At 38.6% G+C, this 26,987-nt stretch overlaps 1 protein-coding gene across 3 annotated transcripts in view; it reads left to right on the top strand.

Moving 5' to 3' along the window:
- The window catches only part of TNFAIP8 (TNF alpha induced protein 8), a 65,724-nt gene extending 41,784 nt beyond the window's left edge, over positions 1–23,940 (top strand). Inside the window, exons 1-2 of one of the 3 annotated variants that reach the window (XM_035568725.2) lie at positions 2,898–3,186; positions 22,162–23,940. In XM_035568725.2, coding sequence (XP_035424618.1) covers positions 3,156–3,186; positions 22,162–22,727 — 597 coding nt within the window. In that variant the 5' untranslated portion in view covers positions 2,898–3,155 and the 3' untranslated portion in view covers positions 22,728–23,940. Of the gene's footprint in view, positions 1–2,897; positions 3,187–18,874; positions 19,448–22,161 lie in introns of those variants that run through there. The other 2 variants (XM_050716588.1, XM_050716589.1) reach the window with 2 other exon arrangements.
- Positions 23,941–26,987: the final 3,047 nt, after the last annotated feature.

Below are 26,987 nucleotides of genomic sequence, written 5' to 3'. Positions count from 1 at the left end.
CCAAGACTACCCACCCTCTAACACTGCCTTGTGTATTTGTGTAAATAAGCAAAGGGCCGGCTACTGCCTGTTCACTGTGCAGTATTATCTGCAGAAAAGTTGGCAGTTAGCTTATTCTTTACAAATGAAGGTGGGTTTTTTTGTTGTTGTTGTTTTAGCAGAGAGTGTATAAAGGACTGAACACGCTTCGCTCCATCCCTTTGTCTTTCCCAGCTTTGTGGCTTTTAGACTCTTAACCACTGAAATTTAGAATGCAAACTGATTTTGTGTGTGCGCCACAAAATTTTCTTCAGAGAACTCTGGCCTCCCTTCCGAGGTAGTTCCTGTACAAATGAATGTTTGTTATTGGGTTTTAAGCCCTTCATTTTAGCAAGTTAGTTTGTTTTTCCCATGAAAATTGTCTGTCCTATGAAATTTAGTTATGTCTCCTGACTCTATTTTTAGAGTTTTTGTCATTCTTTCTTTTGTCCAGCCCACTCCATATCACACACACAGTTTATGATTAAAGAAGGTTTTTTAAGCTTCCAGGCTGTTTACTCATCAGAGGACCCAAAAGTCAGTCTGGATTCTACTTGCAGGTGAGAAGATCCTGTTGTCCCATACCTGGGCATTGTCCACTGGCTCTACTTAATTTTTATCTGCCTTATTTTGTTACTTTTTCAGACACTTCAATAAAGTTTACTGGAGTTCACTGGTTGCAGACTCTGAAAATGATAATATCCTTATGATCTAGTGCCATTAGAAGTCACTGTTTAACGCAAGATCAGAAGATTACCTACCTAAACTCTTTTCATTCTGGTTGGGGTCTTTTCAGCTGATGGATGTGTCCTTGAGAAGTGTGCCAACCAAAATGAAAACAAAATCATTTCTGAAGTCTGAGTGGAGACCCTGTAGGAGCTGTAAGGAACAGAGAAGGAGGTGTGATCTAGACCCTGTAGGGAAGAAACTAAAGAAAAATGTAAGGGTTGTCTCATGGTTTTCTCTTGTTTTTTCCTAAATGCTTTTAAGTTCCTGAGAGATTGCAGAACTTGCTAAGTTTAATCACAAAGCTCATTATCTCTCCATGCCTGTCTGTCATCTAAAATACTGAAAGACATCTATTGTGTAAATCTGCTCGTGGAAGGCTCTTGATACCAGGCTATTTTCTGGCCTCTTGATCTCTCTACTCCCTGTAATCAAAGGACCCGAAAGGCTATTGCGGTTCATCTTGGCTTTTGCTGTTTCTTCCTGTTCCTCCTCTATTCTGTGTGGGAGTTTTTGGGTGGTTTCAGTCTACTATCCAGTAATTACCCCAAACCAGTGTTCAGGGAGCAGAAAGATGCGGAGGAGTAATCTTTTTTTTTTTTTAAATAAATTATTTTTTTATTTGAAAATGTGGCTTTTTTAGTTAGTCCAGTGTTGTAATTACTTTTTCTTCAGTGATGTCATATAGGACAATATTTGCTTTTACTCTCTGTGCTCTGAAGGACGCAACTGCTGTACTTTGCTACATCACAGGAGGCAACGAGGCCTGTGGAAGAGAAAATAAGAATTGAAGAATAACCTTAGGAGACCCATGGGGTTGTACATCTTGTCAGCAAGAAATTTTCGGCATCACCGAGTGCCTTTAAAATGAGATCTTATTTAGGCACAGGTGAAGTACAGGGGAAAAGGCAGTCCTTATCAAGAATAAAATCACTCAAAATAGCACAAGTGCTCACATGCGGAAGTATTATTTACCCAGGTCCACGCAGCAAATGGACCATGGCTAGAGAATTCATACCATCCGTCCTGACTATGTCTTGTACTTGCAAAACAATCCCTCCTACTTACAGTGTTCCCATAAACTTTAATGAATACATCTGAATGTTACAAAACTGAAGTGCTTAATTTTTTTTACTGTTATTTTTGAATGTGCCCCAATTTTTGTGTAGCTCACAGCTTTCGGATTTCATCCTGAAGTATGCTTTATTTCTTCTTGATGAGGCTCCAGGAACATGCGCACTCATTGTTCATTGCATTGCTTTCACCAAGACCCTTGCAGCCCTACAGAGGTGTGCATTGAGCCCTGTTACCTGGAGGTGGGAGGAAGTGCTGTCCCCACATAAAGCTGGCTCTGCTTCAGAGCTGGCCGTGCAGTTGGGGCTGCTCTGGAAAGAAGTATGCCGCTGTTGTGGTCTGAGCAATAGCCTTTCTGCTCTGCTTTTGTCCTGTTTGCTGTACTAAAAATAAATTAAATGAATAAGTAGGAAAAGATAGTTCCTTCTAACAGTAATTGTACTGAAGACTGTGCCAACTGGAAAATAGGCTTGCACATAGTTCCCACCACTTTTGGTGCTGATCCTTTGTGTGACGAGGCGGGGGTTTGCTGCAGGAGATGACTGCTCCCTTGCTGTGCTGTAGAACAGCGTGGAGCGATATTTAAAGATGATGATCTTCACAGGGGTGTGGGCACAAAGAGATCAGGTGGCTTCTCCACACAGCACAAGTGAGGTGCACCTTTCAGGGTGCCTGGCATCACACACAGCCTGAAAGAAGGGAAAATAGCGTTCTTTAGCTTCAGCTTGAGCTGCCTGAACAGGGCTGCTGCTGCTCCTCATCCTCTGAGCGTTTGTGTAGTCATCCTGCTTTAGTCGGCGCAATTACAGATACTACAGAACTCATCCCAGATAGCAGCCAGTGCTGAAATGTACAACTTCAGCTTAAAACATAATTGATTTAAATTAGATTTTACTGCCCCAGTTAGTAGAGCCCTAGTCTGCTTGCCAGTTGCTGCGATCACATGCCGTTCCTCGCCTAGGGTGTTTTTGGTCTCCTGTGCTTGCTTTCTCATACCCCGCTGGCGAGCTGTAACAAGTAAAACTCCACCCTTTCTAGAGACCAGGGAGAATGAAATGCATAACCGGCAACTGCTGGCAAGGGAAGTGAGAGTTTCTGTTGAGGTGCCGCTGCTTTTCCAGACGGCGGCTGGTGTGCCGCTCCGAAAGGGGCGGAATCCTTTCCGAGCAGCTGAGCTGTGATTTGCTGAATTCGCAGACTTTTCCCCTTAAAATCCCAACCCTCTTTTTTTTTTTTTTTTCTCTTTTCTTTCCCCCATTGTTTTTTTTCCTTCTTCTGAGAAGTCGACTCGCAGCTCCTCAGGGCGCACCTCAGCTGCCGTGTCTGCCCGCAGCACCATGAGCTCGGAGGTGGACGAGTCCAGGGAAGGTAGGGAAACGGCTCCACAGCACCCCTGGGCCCAGGGACGTGTCCTCAGCTGGAGCAAGAGTTTTCTGCTCACTTTTGGGCTCTCAGAGGGGAGGGAGAGTGACCTGGTGTGTTGTGGGTTTTGCTGGGCATGAAATATCCCAAGTGTTGAGTAGCAGGGAGGTCTGGCTGTCCCTGGCCATGGCCTAGTGCATGGAGTGCTGATCAGTGGGAGAAGCCGTGCTTCAAGGCGCTAACAGTCGGGTGTCGAAAGAGGAAGGGTTTCTTTGGAGTTGGAAGTGCTGTGTTTTTCAACAGAAGAGGAAGTCGCGTGGGGGAGAAGTGAAAGGTCATTATTTTGGGAATAAGCTCGGCGCTGCTCACTTCCCTGTCAAGAGCGAGTGCGAGGCGTGAGCCGGGCCCGATGGGCTTCGCGCGGTGCTGGTGGCGTGGGCTGGGCAGTGGGCGGTGGGCAGCCACCGTGCCAGAGGAGGGGGCGGCTTCCTGACAGGGCCCACATACAAAGGGACATTTATTCAGAAGAGAGAGCAGGGCTGTAAGCTGGATTTCTTAGGGCAGGACTGAAGTTTCATTGCTGTGAGTAGTCCTCAGGGAGGCTCAGAGTTGCAGGGATCCAGTGTGGCTCAGAAAATGGAAAAAAAAACACCACCAAAAACACAAAACCAACCAACAGGTTAAAAAGCAGTATGGCAATCTGAGCATTTTGTAGTTGGTGAAAAGAAGAAATGGTTTGAGTGTTTTAGCTGGCTTTCCTCTCACACTCTTACAACTTCCCCTGCTTCAGGAGTAACATTACTGTGGACCTCTGCTTCTGCTTACAGGCACGAGTGGTTTTTTGATGTACAGAAAAGTACTGGGTCAAACTTTGTGGTAATAATGTCAGTAGAACCTGGTTAATAATGAAGAATTACAAAAATGCCCCGTTTTCTTTTGTTCTTCTTGTTGATTGAGTGGATGAACTAAAGACAGAATTTGGTTTTACCCAAGAAGATTCTGGAGGGCTGATTTACTGAAAAGCAGAACTGAAAAAGTATTTCTCCATAGAAACTGTTTAAAAAGAGAATATGTGAGAAAGAATATGGCAATGTGAACATTCTCCCTCAGTTTTACAGTAGAAGAGATCAACATGCATGCCACAGCATGAACCATCCTTTGGTTTACATACAGGAAGCTCCAGACAGTTTTATAATGTTGTCTATGTTTGAAATGTAAATTTTCTTTTTAAAATAAATCTTTTACCTTCTTAGATAACTCAGATTCTTAAGGTGCTCTGAAAACATTTGTTTCTTTCTGTGCATATTATTTTGTTTCATTTGATACAATTTGAGATGCCAGGATCTTCATGCTGGAAGAAAAGGATTTGGAGCAGGTGGCTGAGACAGGAAAGAAGGGATAACTTTTTTGTTAGCTGTTTTTGGCTGGGAAATGCTTGTGTTTTGCTGCACTGTGATTTTAGTAGAGTGAAAGATAAAAGCAGTGACCATTACAGGAAAATGAGATACAGATACCACTGAGAGGGTTTTTCAGTCAGTCTGTAAATGTATTCCTGGTAATGCAGTCCCGTCTGTAAAGGAGTAATTGAGAAGATCTGTGAGAAAAGGGTCTGTGTGAATAAAGACCAGGATTAACAGGTGAATTTGTAAAGCTGCAGTTTATATACTGCTTTGCCTAGTCTGATTGAACGTGGCATGAAAGGTCACTGATCATGATACTGAAAAATACAGTCCAGTACTGTGGGTTTGTAATGGTTTATTGTATGTGGCATAAAGTAGGTATTCAGAATCTTTCAGCTATCTCTTTGCTTCATCAAGATTAGAGCTGTGTGCTTTTTGCATTAACAAAATTCATATGTCACAAATTCAAACTCAATTTGAGGCTCAGGCTTTGAACACTGAAGGTATATAATCTTTTAAATGGTTTAGCAAAGTGGGTGGTTGATCGTTCCTGTAAGTGCAAGACTGAAGGTGTCCCTAAAACGGAAGTTCTGATTTGCCCACAAATTACGAGGCTCTGCCAAGACATTAGTAGGTAAAGTTCTGTTACTAGTGCAAGGAATACATGGTACATTTACATGACTATAAAGTAGTTATTTTGCCAAAGTCTGTACATTTCAAGGCCAAAGCTAGAAATGAAAGCACAGTAGATAATCTGCTACATGCTAGAGAGTGAAAAGATGAGAAAAAGTACATGAAAAATATTATTTTAATGTTGTTTGCAAGCAAAGGAAGAACTTTTTTTTTTCTTAAAACAGATGGTCAGGTGGCTGATGGCTGTATCACTGGCCAGAGCTAGTGAAGGGATATTTGAGGAACTCTGAAATTCAGAAATGATCATGGCTACATTGAAACCCAAAAGTTTTGAATTACGAACTCCCAAAGATTTTCCTCTTTTTTTTTTTTTTTCCAATTAATCATATAAAGGTATAATCCTCGATCTCCAGCCTAATCTCATTTATATAGTATGAACTGGGAGTAAGAAATACATTAGTAGAATGCAGTCATTACTGCCTTGTATTTTGTACAAATCTGGACTTTTCAGTCTCTGCCTTTGACCTGTGCATGGTACGTATTAGAATGCTAATGTGAAACTTCTTTTTTTTTTTTTTCTTCAGTCATACTGCTCAGTAACTTTAGAACAATCTTCATATTCATCTGTATACCACAATGATGTGGTAAAGTGTGTTGTGTATATATGGCATCAGTCTGTATTACATTTACGGATTCCAGCAACTGTCAAGATATAAATAACTTGGCACATTTTTTTTTGTAGTTGCTTTTCCTGTGGATGAAGCAAAGACTTTGGTAAAGAAATAGTACAAAAATAAACAGTAGAAAAGTAAAGAACCATTCTATTTCATGGCATAGTTTCAACCTGGTGTTGCATGGTGGCATGTCACACACCAAGGAAGGTAACAAATGGTTTCAGGCTGTTACCTGACTCAGTTCCTTTCTGTGATCCAAAGGGAATGTTCTTAGTGGTTTCACATGAAAGCTATGTCTCATGAATATTCCTTCTTAAATACATGCAAATGCATTTTAAAGTTACTGTAGTATAAATGGAGTCTTTAAAGAATATTTCTTCAATAGAATGAAAAAATGATTTCCATGAAGCTTCAGAAAACTTCAGCTTCATTCTACAGGTTTTATGTTGGATAAGTAGACAACAACAGGAAATACAGTATCTCAAAGGAAAATAACTGCAGATATCAGAGGGAGTGTAATACATAGCCTGTGAAACAATGGATAATGTATTACAAATTCAGAAGCATTGAGAGCCTGCGTTGCACCTTTATCACACTTAAATACCACATTTCATGGGAGAGAGATCTGTCTGCATTCCTGGAAGTGCACAGAGCTTTATTAGACACAATTAGCGTTTTTTAATCCAAAGGAGACTAGTGAGGAATGAGCTCACCTGTTTTGTTCCTTTTAGAGAACAGACATGGAGGTTATAACATCACAGTGCGCTCTCTGTTTTGAGAAGTAAATACTCTCTTGTGTATGTAGTCATGGATTTGCTTTGACATTTTACACTGAGCTCTCACTGAAAGCTTTCCAGGGCAGAATCCTCATTTAGGTAACTAACTCTCTGCTGTTGTGCTACTATGGGGCACTTACTGCACCCAGAGCACCCTTGGCAGTCTGCAGAGCAGGATTCTGCATCCCACGGTCTCCATAGCCAGTGCTTGTTACAATTTTTTCTGCTTTTGTGATAGTGAATGGGGAGGTCCACACTGTGCAAGTAAAATGTTACCCATACTTAAACGTGACATGTAACAGATGACGGCAGCCCCATTTCATGTCAAAATTTGAAGTTACAGACTGTTTCTGGTCATAATTAGAATAAATGAAATGAAAAATGTAAGATTAAGCAGAAATTGAATTTCTCTCTTTTTTTGAATCCAAATCAGAGTGGTTTTGTGTGATTTGTGGTAGCTTTGGCAGCTGCCAAAGTTAGAGATCATCTCCTTCCTTTTTGTAGAGCTCAATTTTCTGTACAAAGCCACAGTGAAGCAGCACAAATAACTAGTACTAAACCCCATGTATTAAACTCACGTTCTGCCCCCCCAGACTATGAAATGTGGGCTTCCTCTGTTTTGCTTACTCTTCGTCTACTTTCCATTGTCATAACAAAAATCTCCGTAAAACATTATGGCTGGTGAAACAGGAGCTTTTTGTTGAGAGCAGACTGAAAATTTCAGACTACTGGCCCCAGTGGATGTGTACGAGATCTAGATTAGTCAGTTGAAAACTTCTTATTGCACAGATAACATCCCTGCTGCAGATGAAGAGATTTAAGAGATTAGTGGCATCATAAATGTCGTTTACACAGTTCTGTGAGTTAGAGCAATGCTTAACAATGTGGCATTTCATGTAATCCTTTCTGTAGGTTATTAGAATACAAGAGTAATAGGAGAAGCTAAAGGCAAAATATTTAATGTTAATATGGGAAAGATAGAAAAGGAAAAAAAGTTTATGAAAAAGAAAGAATAATTATCAAATGGACAGTGTAGTACTGCACCACAAACATATTGGGGAAAACATTGCCAAAGATGCAGATAGTGGGAGTGGAAGTAAAAGCAAGAAGTTATCACCTTAATAAAGAAGGAACAATGGGATATTTGGAGGAAATAAGATCAGGGTAACCAGGCAAGTCATAACTGTTAGAATTTTTAATGCAGTTTGGAGGTTTGTGCATTTAATGAAGCAGAATATAAGAAAGCTGATAAAGGGATTTAGGATGGAGATACAACTTCTGTGGTTTGTAATACAGCTGCTGCAGCTACATCTTGATGTAGGCACTTGCAGCTCTCAGTCAGAGCCCTGGCTTAGAGCTGTTAAGGAACTCAGCATGTCTGCCCTCAAAAACTGAAAGAACGGCTGGTTTTATTTCCCTGACCAAGTCAGGGTAATAGCTATCAGTGAATGAATTAGATGGCAGCTCCCATCGCCTCTTCTACAGGCTTAGCATGTGACGTGCTGAACTGGTGTTTTTTGCTTGTCTCACATTTGGAGTCCATACCCAGCAGCTGTCTGCTGCTGAACACTTTGCTCGTCTTCATACCCCACATACTTTGCAACCTCTTCCTTGTGCAGCAGGGGCAGATGAGGAAGCGAGGCGGTAATCCGAGCAGAGGCCAGGGGATAAGCACTAGCTGTAGCTGGTAGGCTCCTTCGGGGAAGCACTGGAGCTCTTAACTGGTTAATCATTTAGCTGCAGTTGTTGGGTTGAATGCTACATTGCTTTGAGAAAATTCCATTAAGATAATTACGCTTATACAATCAAATCTTTTAATCCGTAGCGAACTGCAGGACCTAAGTGTTTAATTGTGAGTAAGATACAGTCCCTCTAAGATAGGGAACCATCGACAAGAGAGAGCAACAGACTAACGTCAGCTGTGGGGAGCTCTTGGAGTTCATCTGGCAAGACCTCCCACTCACTGCAGAGACAGCTTTGGAGCAGCATTCAAATTAAGAGTTAGTTGAAGTTGCTAAGGCTTTATCTGGTCAAATTGTTAGTGTCATCAAGAATGGTGCTCCCATAGCTCCTCTAGCAACATACTCCAGTGATGTACCACTCACTCTTGCTGTGAAGAATTGTTCCCTTACATCTAGCAAGAATTGTCCTTGCTGCAGCACACCTGCTGTCCCTTACTCTTTTGCTGTGCTAATCAAAGAGGAACCTGGCTCTTTTTTCTCTACAGCCCTTCAGTAACAAGTTGGGTGTACCAGTTAGGTCTCCCATTAGTCAGGTTCACCAGTTAGTTCTCTTGTTAGTCAGGTGTACCAGTTAGGTCTCCTGCTAGCCTCTTCAGCCTGAGCAAACCCAGCACTCTCAGCCTGTCATCTGTATCGTGTGCTCCAGCTCCCTTAGCATTTTGGTGGCTCTCATGGACTTGCTTCAGTTTGTCAGTTCCTTTGGCAGAGATGCGAGGGAGCCCAAAACTGGGCACAGTGCTCCACAGACAGGACGATGATATTTTGTTTCAGAATTCTGACATTTTTTTTTCCATTTTACTGAGTTGGGTGCTGTACTTTGCACCTACATTTGGAAAGGCCGTATTCCATAACAGTATTATTTCCAAATGTAGTAACTGGCTAGATGGATGGCTTCTAAGAATACTCAGTATTTTGTAATACATGTACCAGTGATAGCATAAGGAAAATGTGATACTCAGATACCAATAACCATTTGTATCCCTTATTCAGAAGCCCACATCACTCCTTTCATTGGTAACTATCATTTGGACAAATCTTCTGTTAAATATAACAATTTCATAAGGTTTTGTAAATACTGGTTTTTGAAAAGCAAATTGCTTTTTTTTTTTTGCCAAAATATTTAGAGTCTTTATAAACATAAAATAAATGAAGACTGTATTCCAGGTATTATCTAGGTGTTATCTCAACCTTCTGGACTGATTTTTGTTTTTTAACAGTCATATTACAATCTGTGGTAAGTGGAGAGCATTTCATAAAGAGTTATGAAGAAATACTAAATGTTAAATGAAAAAATACTAAATACTTATAATATGAAAAAATACTAAATACTCTATGCTGCTTTTTGAAAAAAAACTTCTGTTTTTCCATACATCACATTCAATAGAAATAGGAGGCTAAAAATAACGTTGGCTATTTCGAAATGGTTTTGAAGTCTATTTTCATCTTCAAGGAATAATTTTTCACATTTGTTCATTGGGTGGATACCTCATAGGTCCAGTACTATCTACTAGAAGAAGTAGAAGTACTTCTGGTTGGTAGTAAAAGTTGCTGTGTATGTCTTTGTAAGAAACTTGCTTAAACTTACTGTACCTGCATTAATAAATAGCTCCAATCTGAAAGTCAGTTTTATATATACTGATATTAAATTTTTCTTAGTGTGGAAATAAAAAAATTACAGCTTTTCACATTTTATCTGTCTGTGCCACTTGATTTGCTGAGTTTTTTATTTTATTTTATTTTATTTTTAATTATATGTACAATTTTTCTTTTGTGGACACATCTCCATAATGACTACTGAACAGAAAACATTGTGTGATTAGTGATGCACATGTGACTATAAGCAAATTGGTTCCTTGTAACCATAGTGTCAGCAAAAGCACAAGTCTTAAACTTGCTCTTAGCTGGGCACAATCTCGTTTTGGGTGAGGACAGGAGAAAATGAGAAACCTGACCTATAAGAGTTTTATTCTACATTTGCAATTTTCTCATAAATTTTATTTTTCTTCATAAGATTCCCTACCTTGGTTGGGGTTTGTTTTGGTTCGTTTTCTTCAGTTGATTTCCTGTCACAGTTATGTTTTGGTGCTGGCTTCTAGTGCCTGACTGTCTAACAATGAATAGAGAGTCCACACGACTGCGTCTGATGGCAGATAGCATTTGGAGAACTTGGGATCAGAAATTTTTCCAGATCTGTTTCAGCAGGAGCAATGCAGAGAGAATTGGATACCTGCTGTAAAAAAAAAAAAATTTGGAAATGTTTTTCCTTACTTGTTGCTAAACTCAGTATCAATATTTGTAACTATACAGGTCAATAAAAAACTATCAGCCAGTCTTACTTGCACACCAGTGAGAGAAATCTACTTTTTGTTTTGACGTGGTAATTCACAAATTTTGTTGTCTCTGCACAGTCCTGTTCCTGCTGGCACTTTACAGTGTGAGACAAAATTGCAGTGAAGTGAGAGTTAGTGTTTCATTTACTTGAGAGCATTTGTCCTTGAAAGGTTTCTAGTGTGAAATCCAGGAATGTATCATAAGATATATTTTAATTAGCTGTGAAGGTAGGTACTTGCAGGTTTCCCTAAGGCATTGGAAGCTGACCTGTGTTTTCAGTAGACCTTTAAGAATGTGGTACCCTCAAGTCTTGATCCCAGAACGTTTACACTGCACTTCATACAGGAATTAGTAAAGCACTGAATCGGTGCATGCACAGACAAGCTTCCACTTAATTAACTTCATCAAGGAGTATAGGAATAACTTTGGCTTTGAAAAGTGTAGAAAATCTATTGTTTTAAATCTCAAAACTTTCTTGGGATCTGTTTTTGTTTTTACTATGTCTGCTTTAGCAAAATATTCTACAAAGTCTGTGTATAGAAAGAAGAAATTTGTGGTTGAATGTTAGCAAAATGAGTAAGTGACACTGGTGAATATTTTATCTACTGATACACAGGTCTATTTTTTCCCACTTACAAAAGAGAAAATGTTTATCTTAATGTAAAACATTTGTATTAAAAATATTGACTGAGAAATAATGTCTTAGTCTTTGTATCTTGAACTACAAATATTTTGAAACAATGAATCATGAGTTTGAGCAGCTGTGAACAGAAATACTGCATCCTTCAGGAAGAGGTAAGAATGAAGACTTTGGCTCTGGTGTCTTCACCAGTCATATATCTTCACCAAGTTCACAGTCTTGTCCTAAGTGCTGTGGACTAGCAATCTAAAAATCTGTGATGCAAGACATCCAGGATGTATGTTTAAACTAGCCTTTGTTTACAACAAACAGTTGCTATTATAATCAATTGGCAGAGATAATAATTATGTTGGATTAAGATGTACATAGTTCATTGTGGATTATTACTTCATTGTGAGGATAGCAGTATCTCATGGTGAGGTGAAAATAAAATTGTTGTCATTTTATTTCATCTGACAGTACAAAAATGTCACCCAACTAATTTGAAATTTAAATTGATGGTGTTTATTTTCACCACTGGTGGCTTTTCCTTCTCTAGAATTCAAATTTGCATTCCCTGCTTCTTTTTGGGTAATAACCCTGAGAATCTCAAGCTACAAAACCCTTTCCTGATGAGGGAAGGTCATGTGGATATCACTTCATGGCTGATCAGTGCTGTTCATAGCCTGCTTAAAAATAACATTTGATGCCAGTACAAAGAGAATGGTCATTTAAATTCTACAGTTAACAGTGGTAAAAAACAATCTACTTAATCTCTTATGACTTGCCCCAAGGGGTAAACTACAAAATAGATCCAGGTTTTAGAGTCACAGAAGGTTTGAGGCTGAAAAGGACCTCTGGAGACCATCTATTTTTAGTCAGTATTTACAACATTTAAAAATAAATTGTATTGCTATTGCCTTGCTATGTGTCAGTCAAGGTTCTGTCTACAACAGAACCTTTTCTGTTCTACAAAAGAAAAATTATACAGCTTTTTGACATAAAAGAGAATGACAGTGTTCAGTACATGATATTTAACCACAAGATTTAATTTTACAGAAGAACAAGTTGCTAGTATTAAAGATCAACTTTTTTATTTTGCTTTGTATTTTACTAGCATTTAATAACATTAATGAAAGCAAAACCAAACTCTTAACATATTTGTGAAGGTGGATTCTGACAGTCTTAGCAATTGTGCTTGAGAACTATAGTTTAAATCAAGTATTTAAAAGTTTTTATTTTCTAATAAGTGTTACGTATAGAAATATTCCCCCCCCCCCCTTTTTTTTTTGGAGAAGCCAGGTATAAAGCAAACCAAGTGAAAACAAATGTAAATCACAGCAAAGCTCCAAGAGACAGACTGTGCCTTTAGTTCTAGAGGAACCTGTTCTGAACTGACAGCAAGGGAAGAAGAGAATAAAGGAGAGAAAATACTCTCATCCATTGATTTCATGGCTGGAAGTTTGGGCAGAAGTCCCGGTAGTGTTAGTGTGTATACAGAGTGAACAGGCTACTTAACATCGGGATAAAGGATGAAAACTGAGGTATTAATTTATTTTGTTCTTTGTGGAAGAGGAAAGTAAAGGAAACGTGTTAGCAGTGGGAATGGAAAAGGCCACTAGGGCCATCAAATATAATCCTCCCTAATCAGAACCACAACAAATGACTAGTGCAGAAGAGTAAACGAAGCATGTAGTCTATGTACAACCAAGCTTTTAATGCCAGAAAACATATCGTTCATGCTATAAAAACTGGAAAACATAGTGTAAAACTAAAACTTCAACTCTATGGGCAGCAAAAGAGTTCAAAAGCATCACCGGTATCCCAGGCAGGTATTTGCTAAGTACAATTCTTAGATGGCATATTTCCTTGTTTTTATAATCTGAACTCCAGTTTTGGTGTGGAAGAAATGCCCTGGGAATCACTACTTTTTTTTTTTCCTGTGTCTGGTCTGTAAATGTGGCAGTCTTTGGTGCCTCAGAATAAGTTTTAAAAAAGAAAAAGAAGACAAGTTATGTGTGTGTGGGGGGGTATCATTTAGTTATTTGGGGCAACTGGTGGAAGATGAGAGAGTAATATATATAAACAAAGCACAAGTCCCTAGTTGTCTTTCAACCTAGAACTGAAGGAGAGATACCAGTGGAGTCCCATCCTGTCTGCAGGATGCAAACTGTGGCATACAGATTGAAGCTGAGAACAGAGAACTGGAACTAGAAATACAGGAAAAACATTATTAACTATTTTCAAAGTCGGTGAAAGACTCACAAACCTTTCTGTAATTTGAACTCTCTTCTGCTGTGGCTTTCTTTACATGCTATTCAAAATATATGCTCTTTGCATTTTGACTACCAAGTTGGTGTTTTATTCTTGTAATTGATTTACCTGTTCCTCTCAGGCTAGATTGCCATCTTCTCTCTGTCTTATGGGCAGGTGTCAGTTGGTTGTATTTTTTGCCACATGTGTCCTCAACTTCCTCTACCATGATATTTTTTTTTTCCCTCTCCTGGGTAAAAAATAATGTTCTTCATGCATTCGGAGTTTCCTAGGGGCTACCTGTCTCAGTTCTTATCCTCTTGCATTCAGCATCTCAATGTCTTGTGCCTACAGCTATTTATTTATTTATTTATTTATTTATTTATTTATTGTGAGAAGACATTCCTTTGCTGGCATGGTTGTAAAAGCAATTAGATACCTCTTTTTTAACTTCTGGTAAAAGATTCAATTGTAATGGCCAGATTATTTTATTGCAAGTGCCTCCTGGGTTAAGAAGCTTGGCACCGGCCTTGCTGTGGTTTGGTGTGTGTTTCTAGGGATGGACAAAAACGTATATTTTCTGGACTGCATTTGCTTGTTTTGAGGGAATGACCTAGGATACACTTTGTTGCAGATGAAAAGATTTGTGCACTGTTGCTTTTGAGTATACATGGACACCTGCATACTGGTAGATACAGAGGAACTTGGGGTAGTCGTGAAATGGCCAACAGCTGAAATATACAAGCTTCATATTTAATATCACAGCACCTGTTGTAACATTCCAGCAAGGATAGCAAATGGTGACAAAGGAGTGAAATACCAAGTTAAGTTCATGACCTCACTCTCTTTGACTGTCGTGTTCTTGTTCTCTTTTTAATATCCAATATATTTTAAAATATGCTTCTGTAACAGCAGTCATCAGAGGTTAATGTTATTTTTTTTTTCTTATTAAAGCTGCACTATTAATTAAAGTACATACAGAGGCTCTAGGATAAAAAGCTTTCAAGAAGGCTTTTTAAATTTCTAAATCAGCTACAGCATGTGTCATGTGATGCACAGGGCGGCTGTGGGAAGCACCGGCATGTAAAACCAGAATAACTTGTTGGCACGAACTGCTCTCATGGGACTGCAAAATGCTGCACATACGTTCTTGTTGGTAATAGCATCCTTCCTTGCCACACTACCCAACCTTAACCTCCAGGTACTTTTTTTTGGCAATTCTTCTCACCTTTTGGTCATAAAAAAAAAAACAACAACCCACCAACATAAAAAACTCTTTGTTTTCTGTTTTTCATGGTTTCTGTTTCTGCAGCTAGAAAGTGGGTCTTTTCTTCTTCTGCTGTTGGTCAGATTTGGGGCATTTTAATACACTAAAGCAGTGAATTAAATAGAAATATAAGGAACATACAACTATCTATTGTGTTTTGTAGACCTATTAGTAATGAGTTCTTCAGGACTTCATCAGATAAGAAAGGTGTTCCCTGTGCTGTTTGCTAGCTTTTCTTTTATCTTTTCCAAGTTCCCTGCTGCTGAATGTATATGCTTCGCTTTCAGTATGAGTGTGCAGAGTAGACATACCAAATATTTCAAAAAAATGCTTGATTAACAAGATATTTTTCTAAAATTGCTTGATTAACCATTGCTTCAGAGTATTTGCAGCCTCAGAGCTGACTTCCAAATCCAGTAAGGCTGCTCATGCAATATTTGCTATGTGTTAGGCTTGGCTTCTTTCAGATTGGTTATTTTTTCTTTTGAAGATCTTCCAGTATGAATGTTAAAATTAGTACACATCGCTCAACTAATTAATGTTCCTGTAGTATGCTTAGTTGGTGAAGATCATGGTGGGTGAGAATTTCGTACAAGTCACTGTACCTATTGAGAAAACTGTAGGCAAGGTTTATTTGTGAACATACGCTTTGCATGTGTTGAAAATTTTAGTTTGAACTGTTATCTAGTTAAAATCTATACTCATAAATAAATCTCCCATTTTAAAAACAAGGTGCCAAATGCAATATTTGCTCCTCAAATACCGACTTTGTGTACCTGAACCAAAAGAAGGGGAGACGTGTGGAAGAAATGAATCCGGTGAGGCCTGTGGCAGCATGGACCAGAGGGCAGTTAGTTAAGGGCTGTGCCACAGGCTCTAGGCCCTCAGTAATGCACCGTATGTTCCCTCACCTTTGGGAGTGAACAGCGGTGTCACCAGCGTCCTGTCGTAGGAAAGGCTGGGTGTTCCCCCGACACTTTTTGTACCAGAATTGGGTGTTTCTGTACAGCAGCTTCCTTTCAGCCACTGCTGTTGCTGTCAGGGCAGGAAGTAGGCCATGGCGCTCCCGTGCCCTACAGCGTGTGGAAGCGGCAGATCCTCCGGGCTCAGCTCCCTGAGCAAAGCCTGCAGGAAAACAGGCCAAATAAATAAATACCCCTTTCTTTCACCAGCTCAGTTTTGCTTCTCTTAATACATTTTTCTCCTTTTCAATAGGACTCTCTATTTTTATTTTCTTTGTTGTCATTCCTTCAGTCTTTATTTCCCCTTTCACCTTCAGCTCGTAGCTGTGTGCCCTCCGTTTTTTCTGCTGCCCGATGCTGCTGGCCCAGGCCATCTGCCCTGTTCCAGTCCTTTTCTCAATGTCTGCCCTGGTCTCTTCCACTCCTGCCGTTAGCCAGCTTACAGGTTGCAGTCCCAGTGTCTGAGGCTGAGCAGTGGATGCTGTCAGAGCTGCCTGGTCTTGCACATCTCACACAAGCTGTATTTTCATCAGCTTTTGGAAAGCCAGCGCATGAACAAACATTTGCAAATAAAAAGAACAGCTGACTTTCTGAAGTGGCCATTTGGGGCATGGTCATTTTTTGAATGCTTTTCACATTGCAAGGACTTTGTGCTTTTTAAAAGATAAATTTTATGTACCCTTTACCCAAGAAACTTTGAAGCACTTTGCATGGGTTGGGAGTAACCTTCGTACAGGCTAGAATCATTACACTGACTCTTCTGTTCAAAACAAAACAAAAACAGAAAAAAAAAAAGAAAAGAAAAAAAAGAAAAAAAAAAAGCTTTTTGAAGCCATGACTCATTCCCTCAGAAAATTATTAAAAAGAAGATATATATCATGGTGTCAGTTACAGAAATCAGCTTATGTTATTTATATCTGAAGAATTTTTAGTCTGTGTTCTACCACTCACTTTTAATCTTATCTTTACGTAATAACTATATTGTGAAAGTTGTTACAGCTCTGGTAACAGCTTTGTGACTGTTCCTGTCTGTTCTGTACACCAGGAGTTGTTCACTGATGCTAGCTCTTGCAGTTGACCACGGTTAGAACTTTAACTTACTGAAGTCATGTGTTTATACATGAAGTCATGGATTATTTCTTAGTGTATTTATTTTCTAAAGGTTTCTAGCTTTTACCGTTCTTGAACACAAATATAGCCCTGTAAAGACCTGCAAAACAGAAGGCAGAGGAAAAAATAGTAGCTTTTTCTATCCGTTGGTATCTGGCTGATTTCAGGATTTTGGAGGGGTGTGACTTGTGGTCACATATACTTGGAAAGTGCAGTGCTGTCTATCCTACTTGATTTCAGGTTGTCTCCCTCCAGGGAAATGATGTTCTCCCACTCCAGGAGTCTGACTGGACACAGGATTCATACAGCGTGCAGGCTTCTTGCTTCAGCTGCAACCCGCTGCTGGTGCAGAGGCAAGCACACATGTCCACACAGGAAGCCAGGCAGGAAATCAGTTGCCACATTTCTCAAAACTTTGTGATACAGTCTTTTAAATGGTGCCTGAAATGCTCGTTTGGTTCTGTTTTTTTTTTTTTTTTTTTTTTTTTTTTCTTCCTGACCCTGTATAAGTGTCCTTTGTGCCTCAGCCAAAAACCCCTAAGGTTTCTGGGCATTGCATGCTACCAGTGCAGTACATGGCATGTCAACCATCATTAAAGTGAAAGCAGTCTCATGCAGCAGCGTTATTATTAGCGGCTCTGCAGACAAATTCTCTCTTCAGCCAGGACTGTTATGTCAACATGCTGAGCACATACGTGAGAAAAACAACCCATGTCATAAAGTTCAGCTCCTGACTTGTGTGTGTCCTAACAGAGTTCCCTGGAAGCTTTTACTGTTTTTTGTTTTGTTTCAGGTCCATCTTTATGATAACAAGCCTGGAAACACTCAGTGATTAAGTGTTCATTGTCAATATGTATGAGATTGAATACACCTCCCTGCAAGTGCTGTTGCAACTACCATTGACCATTACCTCGTGGAAAAAGAGATTCTGCCTTGCTGTAAGGCAGTGAAATCATCTGATTCAACTTTTTTTCAAGTATTCTTTTTTAGTATAAATGGCATTGAGAAATAGGGTATTTGGTAATAGGTATTTGCCACAGTACAGAGGGAGGCATACTGGCTTCCATATCGGGGAAAAATGAGCATCACAGCTGTAAGTGATAGCCTTGTAGTACTTTTATACCACTCTCCTGAGAGTTTATTAAGCTAGAATTCTCAGTTTTCACTGAAAGTTCACATTTCCCAGCACAGTTTTAAGGAAAACGTTTGGAAGATAACATTTTTGGGGAAAAACACAATCAGAATACTGCATCTCTAACATTTATTGACTTTGACTAATGTTAAGCATGCAAACTATTTTTTGCAAAAATTAAGAAGTTTTGTAATTAATAAGCTCCCAACTTTGCAGAAGACAGTCTCTAGCAACTCCTTTGCTCCTCTAAGTCATAAATAGATGAAAAGACTTTTCAGATGTTCCTGTTGCTAAAATCTTGTGGGTTTCTCCCTGAGAGCCTCTCTCCCCTTGCTCTGCAGAGGGATGGCTCCACTGAACATCATCATGGCAGGCTCACTGAATTGTTTATTTGTGTAGCTTGTGCAGAAAATGACATCCCAGGGATTCTTAAAGGGTGTTTTATGGCAATATACTTTTAAAAAGTGAAGTGTAAAACTGCACAGCAAAGCAATAGGAGCTGTAATAAAGGCGAGTCATGAGAAAAAGAATTACAAAAGATACTTAAAATTAGTGTGATGACCTGCCCAAATTCTGGGGATGCTGCAGGCCATCAGAGAGATGGCATTATTTTGGTTTAAAGCACAAGGATGGGACCTGTCTATAAAGCAGGTGTACCCAGATATGCATGCACACTGAGCACCCATGGCAGTCGCTCCTTAATGGTGGCTACGTGTATGGTCAACCCTAACAAAATGGGGCCGCTGTAGGTAGTTGTCTAAGTATGGATTTGCATGCTTATTTTCTGGAGCTTGTATCTGAGATTTCAGAGCATCTACAGTGAGCGCCTGACGCGCAGAGCCGGGAGCTGGCAGCCCCTTGCTGCTGTCACTGCATCCTCTGCTGAACCAAACCCTTGGTGTGCAGCTCCCGGCTGCTGCAGGGGATGGTGAAGGGCTCTGGCCACTTCCCAGCAGGAACCTGGCCCATCGAGTCCCAGGGCCGCTTGTCTCCCTCCTGGTCTGCCCGTGGCGGCAGTTGCCGGTTAGCAGTACAGGCGTTGCACTGCTTGCTCAGCAGTGCAATTTCCTTTCAGCTCTCTTTTCAAGGAAGTGAAACCACCACGATGTATTTTTTGCATTCTGAGGTGCCAAAGTAAAATGAAGTGCTTCGGACAGAAGAGAAAGGTAGCTGAGAAGAGTGGCTCTAATGGAGAGGGGGAAAAAAACATGTTCACTCCGTGATAACTTCTGACAGTGTTTCAAAGTGCGTGATAAAGCAAGCGCTAGATTTAGCAGAGTAAATAAGTCTTAGGCAGGTCTTCACCTGGGTTATTTTCCCCTGCTTCTGCTATCAGCATTAACAATTGCAATTTCATTTGCTGAACAAGTAAGTAAAAATTTTACATTTTTTTTAAAGGAAGCATGTATGTATGCTGGGTCTGAAGGAGCTCTGTAAACTTACTCCTTAAACTCAGTTGTATTCAAACATTTGTCTGCAAAGTACATTTCAGCTCTCTGACAGGGGTGATGAGGAAAAAATACAAAATAAAAGCAGTTTATTTTTTTTTGACTGACTGACTGAAGTACTGAAGTATGAAATTTATGTATTTATCCATCTAATTAGAACACGTGTAATAACACAGAAAAAGAAGTAGACTAGTGCTGTATTGCTAGCTATATAGAAAGTAAGCCATGCTGCATAGTCCCAAAACTTGAACAATTTTTAGAAATGCCATTAAGATTGTAATACCGCTTTTAAGTGAGCAGGTCCTGTTCTGCATAGCATGCTAATTGCATGTTGAGCTCCACTTTGTCAAATGTGAAATTACATAATGTAATTTTTTTTTTTTATTTTTTGGAAAACTGTTGAATCTTTAGAAAACGGCCAAGTTTTGAATTGCTTAAAATTGATACTTTCTGAGTTAATGTGTGTAAATTGTAAGAACCAGATTTGAGCGTTTGTGTGACTTGCTGGAGAAAGGTTGTACTGATTTCTGTTTAATTATAATGGAGCGTTCTGTGTGGTATAGTTACAATTTTATAAGAATACCTGCAGCATCCTGGGGAAGAACGTTTTAAAATATAAAAATATAGATTGTATTGTGTGTTTGTTTTTCTTCACAAGTTTTTGGAAGAAATAGTGACTTATATTAGTACAATCATCTGTATATCTTTGTGGAACATAAGATACTGTGAACAGCTAGAAAATTGGAAGGTTTCAAGAAAGCAAAGTTATGAAAGAAACATCTATATTCCTGTTTTGGAGAAAAATAAAAGCTAATATTTATCTGTAGATCTTTGTAATGCATTGGCTATTGAATTCTAGTATTTGACTACTTTGAAATGTTTTGATTAGTTTTATTTGAATAAAGGAGTTACAGTTTTATATTTGAAAACACAAACATTGAATCAAATGTTTTCAGTTCAGATTGACTGCTTAGCATCTTTAACTTCTTTCTGAATCTTTGTGGTTTAGAAACGTGTCCATCTTATGATCTTGGGTGCTTTACCCAAGATACTTAACAATGGGATCTTTGGTTTTTGAGTGTCCTCATGTAGTAAAGATTTTTTAAAAATGCACTCAAACACTTTGTGCTTCAAAAAGAAGTATGCGGTAAAAGTCCAAAGAAGAAACAAGCTCTCTTGAAAGTTTCTGAGATCATAGAAAAGCAGCCTTTTACTAAGTTTCTCAAAAAAAAAAAAAAAAACAAGAAAAAATACAGATTTCTGTCTCACTTGTCCTGAAGGACAAGCTCCTTTTCCTTGCTGGAACCCCAGAGGCACCGTGGATCATAACACACCCAATTGCCCAAGCACAAACAGTCAAAAGGAAACCTTTTCCAATTTCAGGGACTTACTGTTTGGCATCTGCAGAGTTTGTTTTCATTAAAAAAAAAAAAAATCTTTCCTGGCCCTGTGTTTGCAAAGTAAACCTTCCATATGTGCAATAAATGTAAACAGCTGAAGCCCTCCTTCAGTCTGCCTGAGACTCCAGGAAAGCTGCAGCTTGAAGGCAGCCTCCTCCCAGGCAGTTCTCCATGAAAATAGAAATTCACATGCGACTTGGTGGAGAAGGTGCAGTAAATAATGGTCACTGACAAGAGAATATGTGTAGGAACTTTTCACAGAACAAGTGTGTGAAAGAATGTTTGGGTTTTTTAAAGTGTTTAAAGAAATTACAAAAGACTGGAGCCTCACAAAGACTGGAACCTCATTGGGTATATTTGTGTAAGCAAGCATAGTGTTGGACGTAGAAACCTGTTGTAGGATCTACTTTATCGATCGCAGAGCCAGTTCCTTAATGAGGTGATGTTAGCAAGTGTAATGGCAAACCCTAGACTTTTCGTTTTTGGCTGTTTCTGCATTTAGTATAGGACATAGATGAGTTAATATATACTTGCTTTCTGTCTGAAAATTAGCATCTTCGGATTGCATCCGGAGAATCTTGATCTTCAGCAAAGGATTTTTGCTTTTATATGTGTATTACAGAATACGTACATGGGATCTGAATTCACTTATCACATAAAACGTTAAGAAGGAAAAAGATTTACAGTAGTTGATACATTGATTTACTGTATCTAATGGAATAGCACTGGTAGTTGTCATTAGTCATGGTTTCTTAATTTCCTTAGTGTCCAGTTCTTAGCTATTCCCATGCAAAATGCAGGAAGGATTTTACCAAACTAGCTAGTTTCAGATTTCATTATGAGTATGAAAATTAGATCAAACTTAGGAGTCATCTGATTGAATAGGGTAGGTTCATTACCTAGATTGGAAATCCCATCAATCCATACATATAAAGGTATTTGTACAGAGAGATATTTTAAAACATCTTTTGAGCAAGTTCTGTCTAATTTTTTGATTTTCTCAAATCTAAAAAATTCTAAAAGAATGTAAACCTAAAGACAACAGAATATTAGGTACTGAAACTTCTTTCTGCTACCATATACAGTACATTTACATTATTTCTGTGGTAATTAGTAGGGAGTAAGATGAATGGATACATACAGAAATACTCCTTAGCTTGCTGTTTGTAGTATGTGTGTGATGAAGTACTGAATACATTCTTTCTTTTTTTTCCTCTTTTTTTTTTTTTCCTAGTGGCCACCGATGTCTTCAATTCCAAAAGTTTGGCCATTCAGGCCCAGAAGAAGATCCTTGGAAAAATGGTATCCAAATCAATAGCAACTACTTTGATAGATGATACAAGCAGTGATGTTTTAGATGAGCTCTACAGAGTGACAAAGGAATACACACAAAATAAAAAGGAAGCAGAGAAGATCATTAAAAACCTCATTAAAATAGTCCTCAAATTGGCGATCCTGTACAGGAACAACCAATTTAATCAGGATGAAATAGCATTGATGGAGAAATTCAAGAAGAAAGTTCATCAGCTGGCTAAGACCGTGGTCAGTTTCCATCAGGTGGATTATACCTTTGACAGGAATTTTTTGTCCAAACTATTAAATGACTGTAGAGAGCTACTTCACCAGATCATTCAGCGTCACCTAACTGCAAAGTCACATGGACGGGTGAACAACGTGTTTGATCACTTCTCCGATTGTGAATTTTTGGCTGCCTTGTACAATCCCTTTGGACCTTATAAACTCCATTTGCAGAAACTTTGTGATGGTGTCAACAAAATGCTAGATGAGGGGAACATATAAGTACCTGTATAAAAGTTGACTGCCTATGCATTATTTGTAGATGGAACACTGTTGATTTATGAAGGAATAAGGGAGCATGCAAAAGGTGGTTTTTTGCTCGTTTTGGGGATTTTTTATATATATATATTTTTTTTGACAAATATTTCAGAACGATCTTTATTAAACTGATTCCTTGTTATGAGCTGTCTATTGCTATTTGCAGTCCATATGGAAGAAAGACAGCACATGACATTGTTTCACTGTGCTTTGCCCACAAAAACAACTGGATAAAGACAATAAAACAGAAGGGTCCAAGTAGAGTAAGAGTCTTGCAAGACAGATATGCAAAACAAAATGATAAGCTGTCAGACAATCCAAATATTTTATATTTACAGAAATATAAGTGATCAGAGTCCAGGAATGTTGGTAAATAATTAATGTGGTGATGGTACAGTCTATAATTTCTTCAGCTTATTTGTAAAATATATATTTGATACATTTATAGTCTTTTATAAGCACTGCACAGATCACAGCTTCCTAGTGTTGACCTTATGAAACATTCAGTTTTACATAATATCTGTGATGCTGTCACATAAAGTCTGAACTGGTTTGTTCATCTCCAGCTCAGTGGTGAAAACTTTATGTCTGAAAGGCTACTAAGTGATCCTTACAGATCTACACAGATGCCTGTTTCATTTAATTATGTCAGAAAAAATAAGCTACAGTAAAATTGCCTAATTGGAAAAAAGTACTCCCTAGACAACACCTGTGATATGTGATTTTAACTCTACATACAAAATTGTAAGGTAAAACACAGTGACTTGTGCAATTCCTTAAGATTTCTAGAACCCTGCTAATAAGTCATAATTATTTTTGCAAAGGTGTGGGTCAGCTTATTTTATACATTAGGGGGATATGAATTCAGAAAGCTTAAGCATCTGAAAATAAATTCCAAGCCAGTTTGCTTTTTGTACAATGTATCTAGAAAACAAATTAATTTGGGGTATATGCTATTTAACTAATGGAAAAGTGACATCTTGAATCAATTCGTTCTCTTCTCCCTTCCTACCTTTCATTTTTTTTCTCCCTCATCTTCTCCCTGCCTTGCCCTTGGGGAAAAGAAAAATGTGACTTTCTAGACACTGTAATGTACTTAAAAGCATGAAGTTAATACATTTCAAACACCTGAAGACTTTTTATTAGGACGCATATAAAGAATTTGTAGTTTATTTAATTACCAGTGTTTTTGCTGTTTGCTGTGTCTTTTTTTTTTTGTTGTTATGAGTAAACCAAAGAATATTTGCACTCTGAACTTTTCTTTTTTTTTTTTTTCTTTTTCTTTTTTTCCCTGTTGCATTGTAAATCATAAAGATAATACTTGGACTGTGCAGGCAACCAGAGCATTACAGCCTCTGACATACAGCTTCAACATTGCTTGTCATTTTTTTAGAACGCAAAATTCACTTTTATTCATGTTCATTCAGTCACTAGGCTCTGCATATTCCCAGAAAGACACTAGAAATATGCTGGATAAATGTGTGTTCAAAAGGTGAACTCCTTTTATAGAAGTCATTAGTGTCCTGCAGGGACAAAAGATTAATGTACTACAAGGCTGGAACAACAGGAAAATGATGTAAGGATAGCACACGAGAATTTGCAAAGAGTTAGGTTATTAGTGTGATATCTGAATGAGTATCTGTTAAGATCTCTTCTTATGTTTTACTGTAGTCCGTCACAAGTCATTTATGGGGATGCAACATCGTGAAGGAAATCTCACAAACTGTAATGTAAGAACGCAGTTTCTGACTTATTGGCTTATGTAATTTTTCTCCAACATGGAAAGAGAAAGTTATTTTCTTTCCCAGTTCTTCTGTCTGAGGTGAGGATAGGAAGGAACTTGACTAGAAATTGAAGCTGTTTTGTACAAATCCCATTTCTGAATCATGCAGATTCTACAAAATGCCATAGTTTATAAAGAATGGTGACAGTTACTGCAGGGAAGACAGGACTTTGTGTAGAGCCAGGCACATTGCACACATTTGCTGTATAAACCACAAAAGATTTTCTTCAGCCATGACCCAGAATATTTTGACTGTTCAAATATGAATTTTTCCTGGGTCAAAAATTTCTTAAATGCTCTTTTTACATTGTTAACAAACACCTGTTTATACGTATGTGAGTCATACTGCAGTTGAACTATTTTCATTGTCAGTAATGGAGTAAAGTATTCAGTTGCAGTATTGCCAGCTGCATCATCTGGCCATACACATTTTAGAAAAAGTTATTGGAGGTTTGGTTATAAACATAAAAACTTGACAACAGGGAGAAGATATACCTAGCTCACAGTCTAGTTACATTATTCTGAGATGTTGTAAAAATTGTTCCTTTCTGGCATTCATTTTCACTTATGAAGAATTGACTTCTGTAATTATTAAAGAAACTAATTGAGCTGAATTTCCAAAGACCTACTTTTATAAATAACATGGCATAGCACTTAAGCTGTGCAATTTTGCAGTTCATTTATTTTTTTCCTGCAAGATTACATAAATAGTGGCTTCAAGTATAAAATTTCAGAAATAAATTGATACCACTTTTCCTTCTAATATACCTGTTGTCCCTGCATCAACCCTCTAGCACAATTTTGACGTATTCCTTGTCTAGCTGGGTTTAAAAATGAAAAGGTTACAGTAGCATTGTTTAGTTATAAATAGAATAATGTCATTATTGTGTGCATTAAAACTGATGCATCACTATTTTAATAGTGTAAAAATGACCAAAAAATCTTAAAATATTAAAAACTAATCACCACAGATTCATTTTACAGCAGGCTTTCAAATCTCAGTACCTTAGGAGTTTCATATTTGTAATGTCCTTTTAATGTGTAGTTAATCTGTGGTACCTGATGCCACCGAAGTGTGTTGCTGGATTTGTGGAAGTTAAAACTAATGTTACAGCCCTTTGAAGGAGCTGAATAAGTGGTGAGACCTTGCAAGCTTTGACAAGATACATCAAACAACTGTTAGCTCAGCCATACAAAGAAAACAAGATACAGGAGGGTTATTGTACCCACTTTGTGTGTGTCATCTTAGCAGCGATTCACTACAACTTCTGACCATCCCTTAACTACGTTTGTATGTATGTGTGCATATGCATGGGCAAACAAAAGTACACAATTAGGTAAGATAATAAGCAATATTCTTGTCTTTAAGCTCTCTAAAAATGTGTCTGCCTTTGGAAGGTACAGAGATTATCAGCCAGAGTCTGGAAGCTTTCAGGACTGTTTTTATTTAGGAGAATACCAAATCATGTCTCTTCTAAAAAAAGATTCAACCCCTCCCTTAAACTAAATTCCTGTAAAATAAAGGAATGAGGAGATGGCCAATTGTTTTCTCACATCTCTCCCTAAAAAAAGATTGTATTGTCCCAAGGAAGCAGTGATCTCATTTTGATGACAGTTGGCTTCAGCTGTTTTCCAGCAACTTGCAGCTACTGGCATACCAGTTATAGTGTGACTATGGAAAGGTAAACTGGACCTGCGCGTGGAACTCCTTGAGGAACTGTAACATGCTTGTTTTCATGGCCTAGCAGAGAAGTATTAATGCTGTACCTGTAAGTCCACCATGGTCAGTAAGCTGCACGCGCTGCCGGCGGGCTTGGATGATGATCTTTGATAGGCATTCATCACCCGGTGACCTGCTACCGTAGCCTTCCTTTGGCTTCGCATGCTCTTCCCACCTTCCAAGCAGCATAAATAGCTGCTTTTCAGCTACATCTCTTCCCTCCCTGCTCCTTTTGCCCCAGGATTATACTACATTGTGTATGCATCTATGGAGAAGGTTAGATGGAATATGTTACCCACTTCACCTAATGAAAAAAGCAGACCTAAATAGCAGTTTCCTGTTTTTCCCCCTTCCCCCCCCCAAGTCATTTGAAATCTGAAAGAACAATCTACGTCTTGATTTAGTTGCTAATACTGCCTTGGATATAATCTATACCCTCATCAGTATAGCAACTATTTATCTGTGATTTCAGTACATGAGTACATGAGCTCAAGTGACCTTTTTTTTTTAAAAAAAAAAAAATGCTTTTGAAAGTATGACAGAGGGTATACTTTAACATGAAATCAAGATTCCAGTTTGCATAACCATTTCCAGAGAAAGCTTCTTTTTAAAACTGTTTTTCATTGGGATTTGGGCAGGTCAGCCAACATTCATGGTTAAGAGGCAAACATCTGTGCTCTGCATAAAACAACTGTCGAAGGAGATTATAGTTGTCCAGAAA

This window comes from Cygnus atratus, chromosome Z (assembly GCF_013377495.2).
Source record: "Cygnus atratus isolate AKBS03 ecotype Queensland, Australia chromosome Z, CAtr_DNAZoo_HiC_assembly, whole genome shotgun sequence".
NCBI classification, from domain to species: domain Eukaryota; kingdom Metazoa; phylum Chordata; class Aves; order Anseriformes; family Anatidae; genus Cygnus; species Cygnus atratus.
The sequence above is the reverse complement of the archived record's forward strand: the minus strand, read 5'-3'. Positions and strand labels throughout refer to the sequence as shown.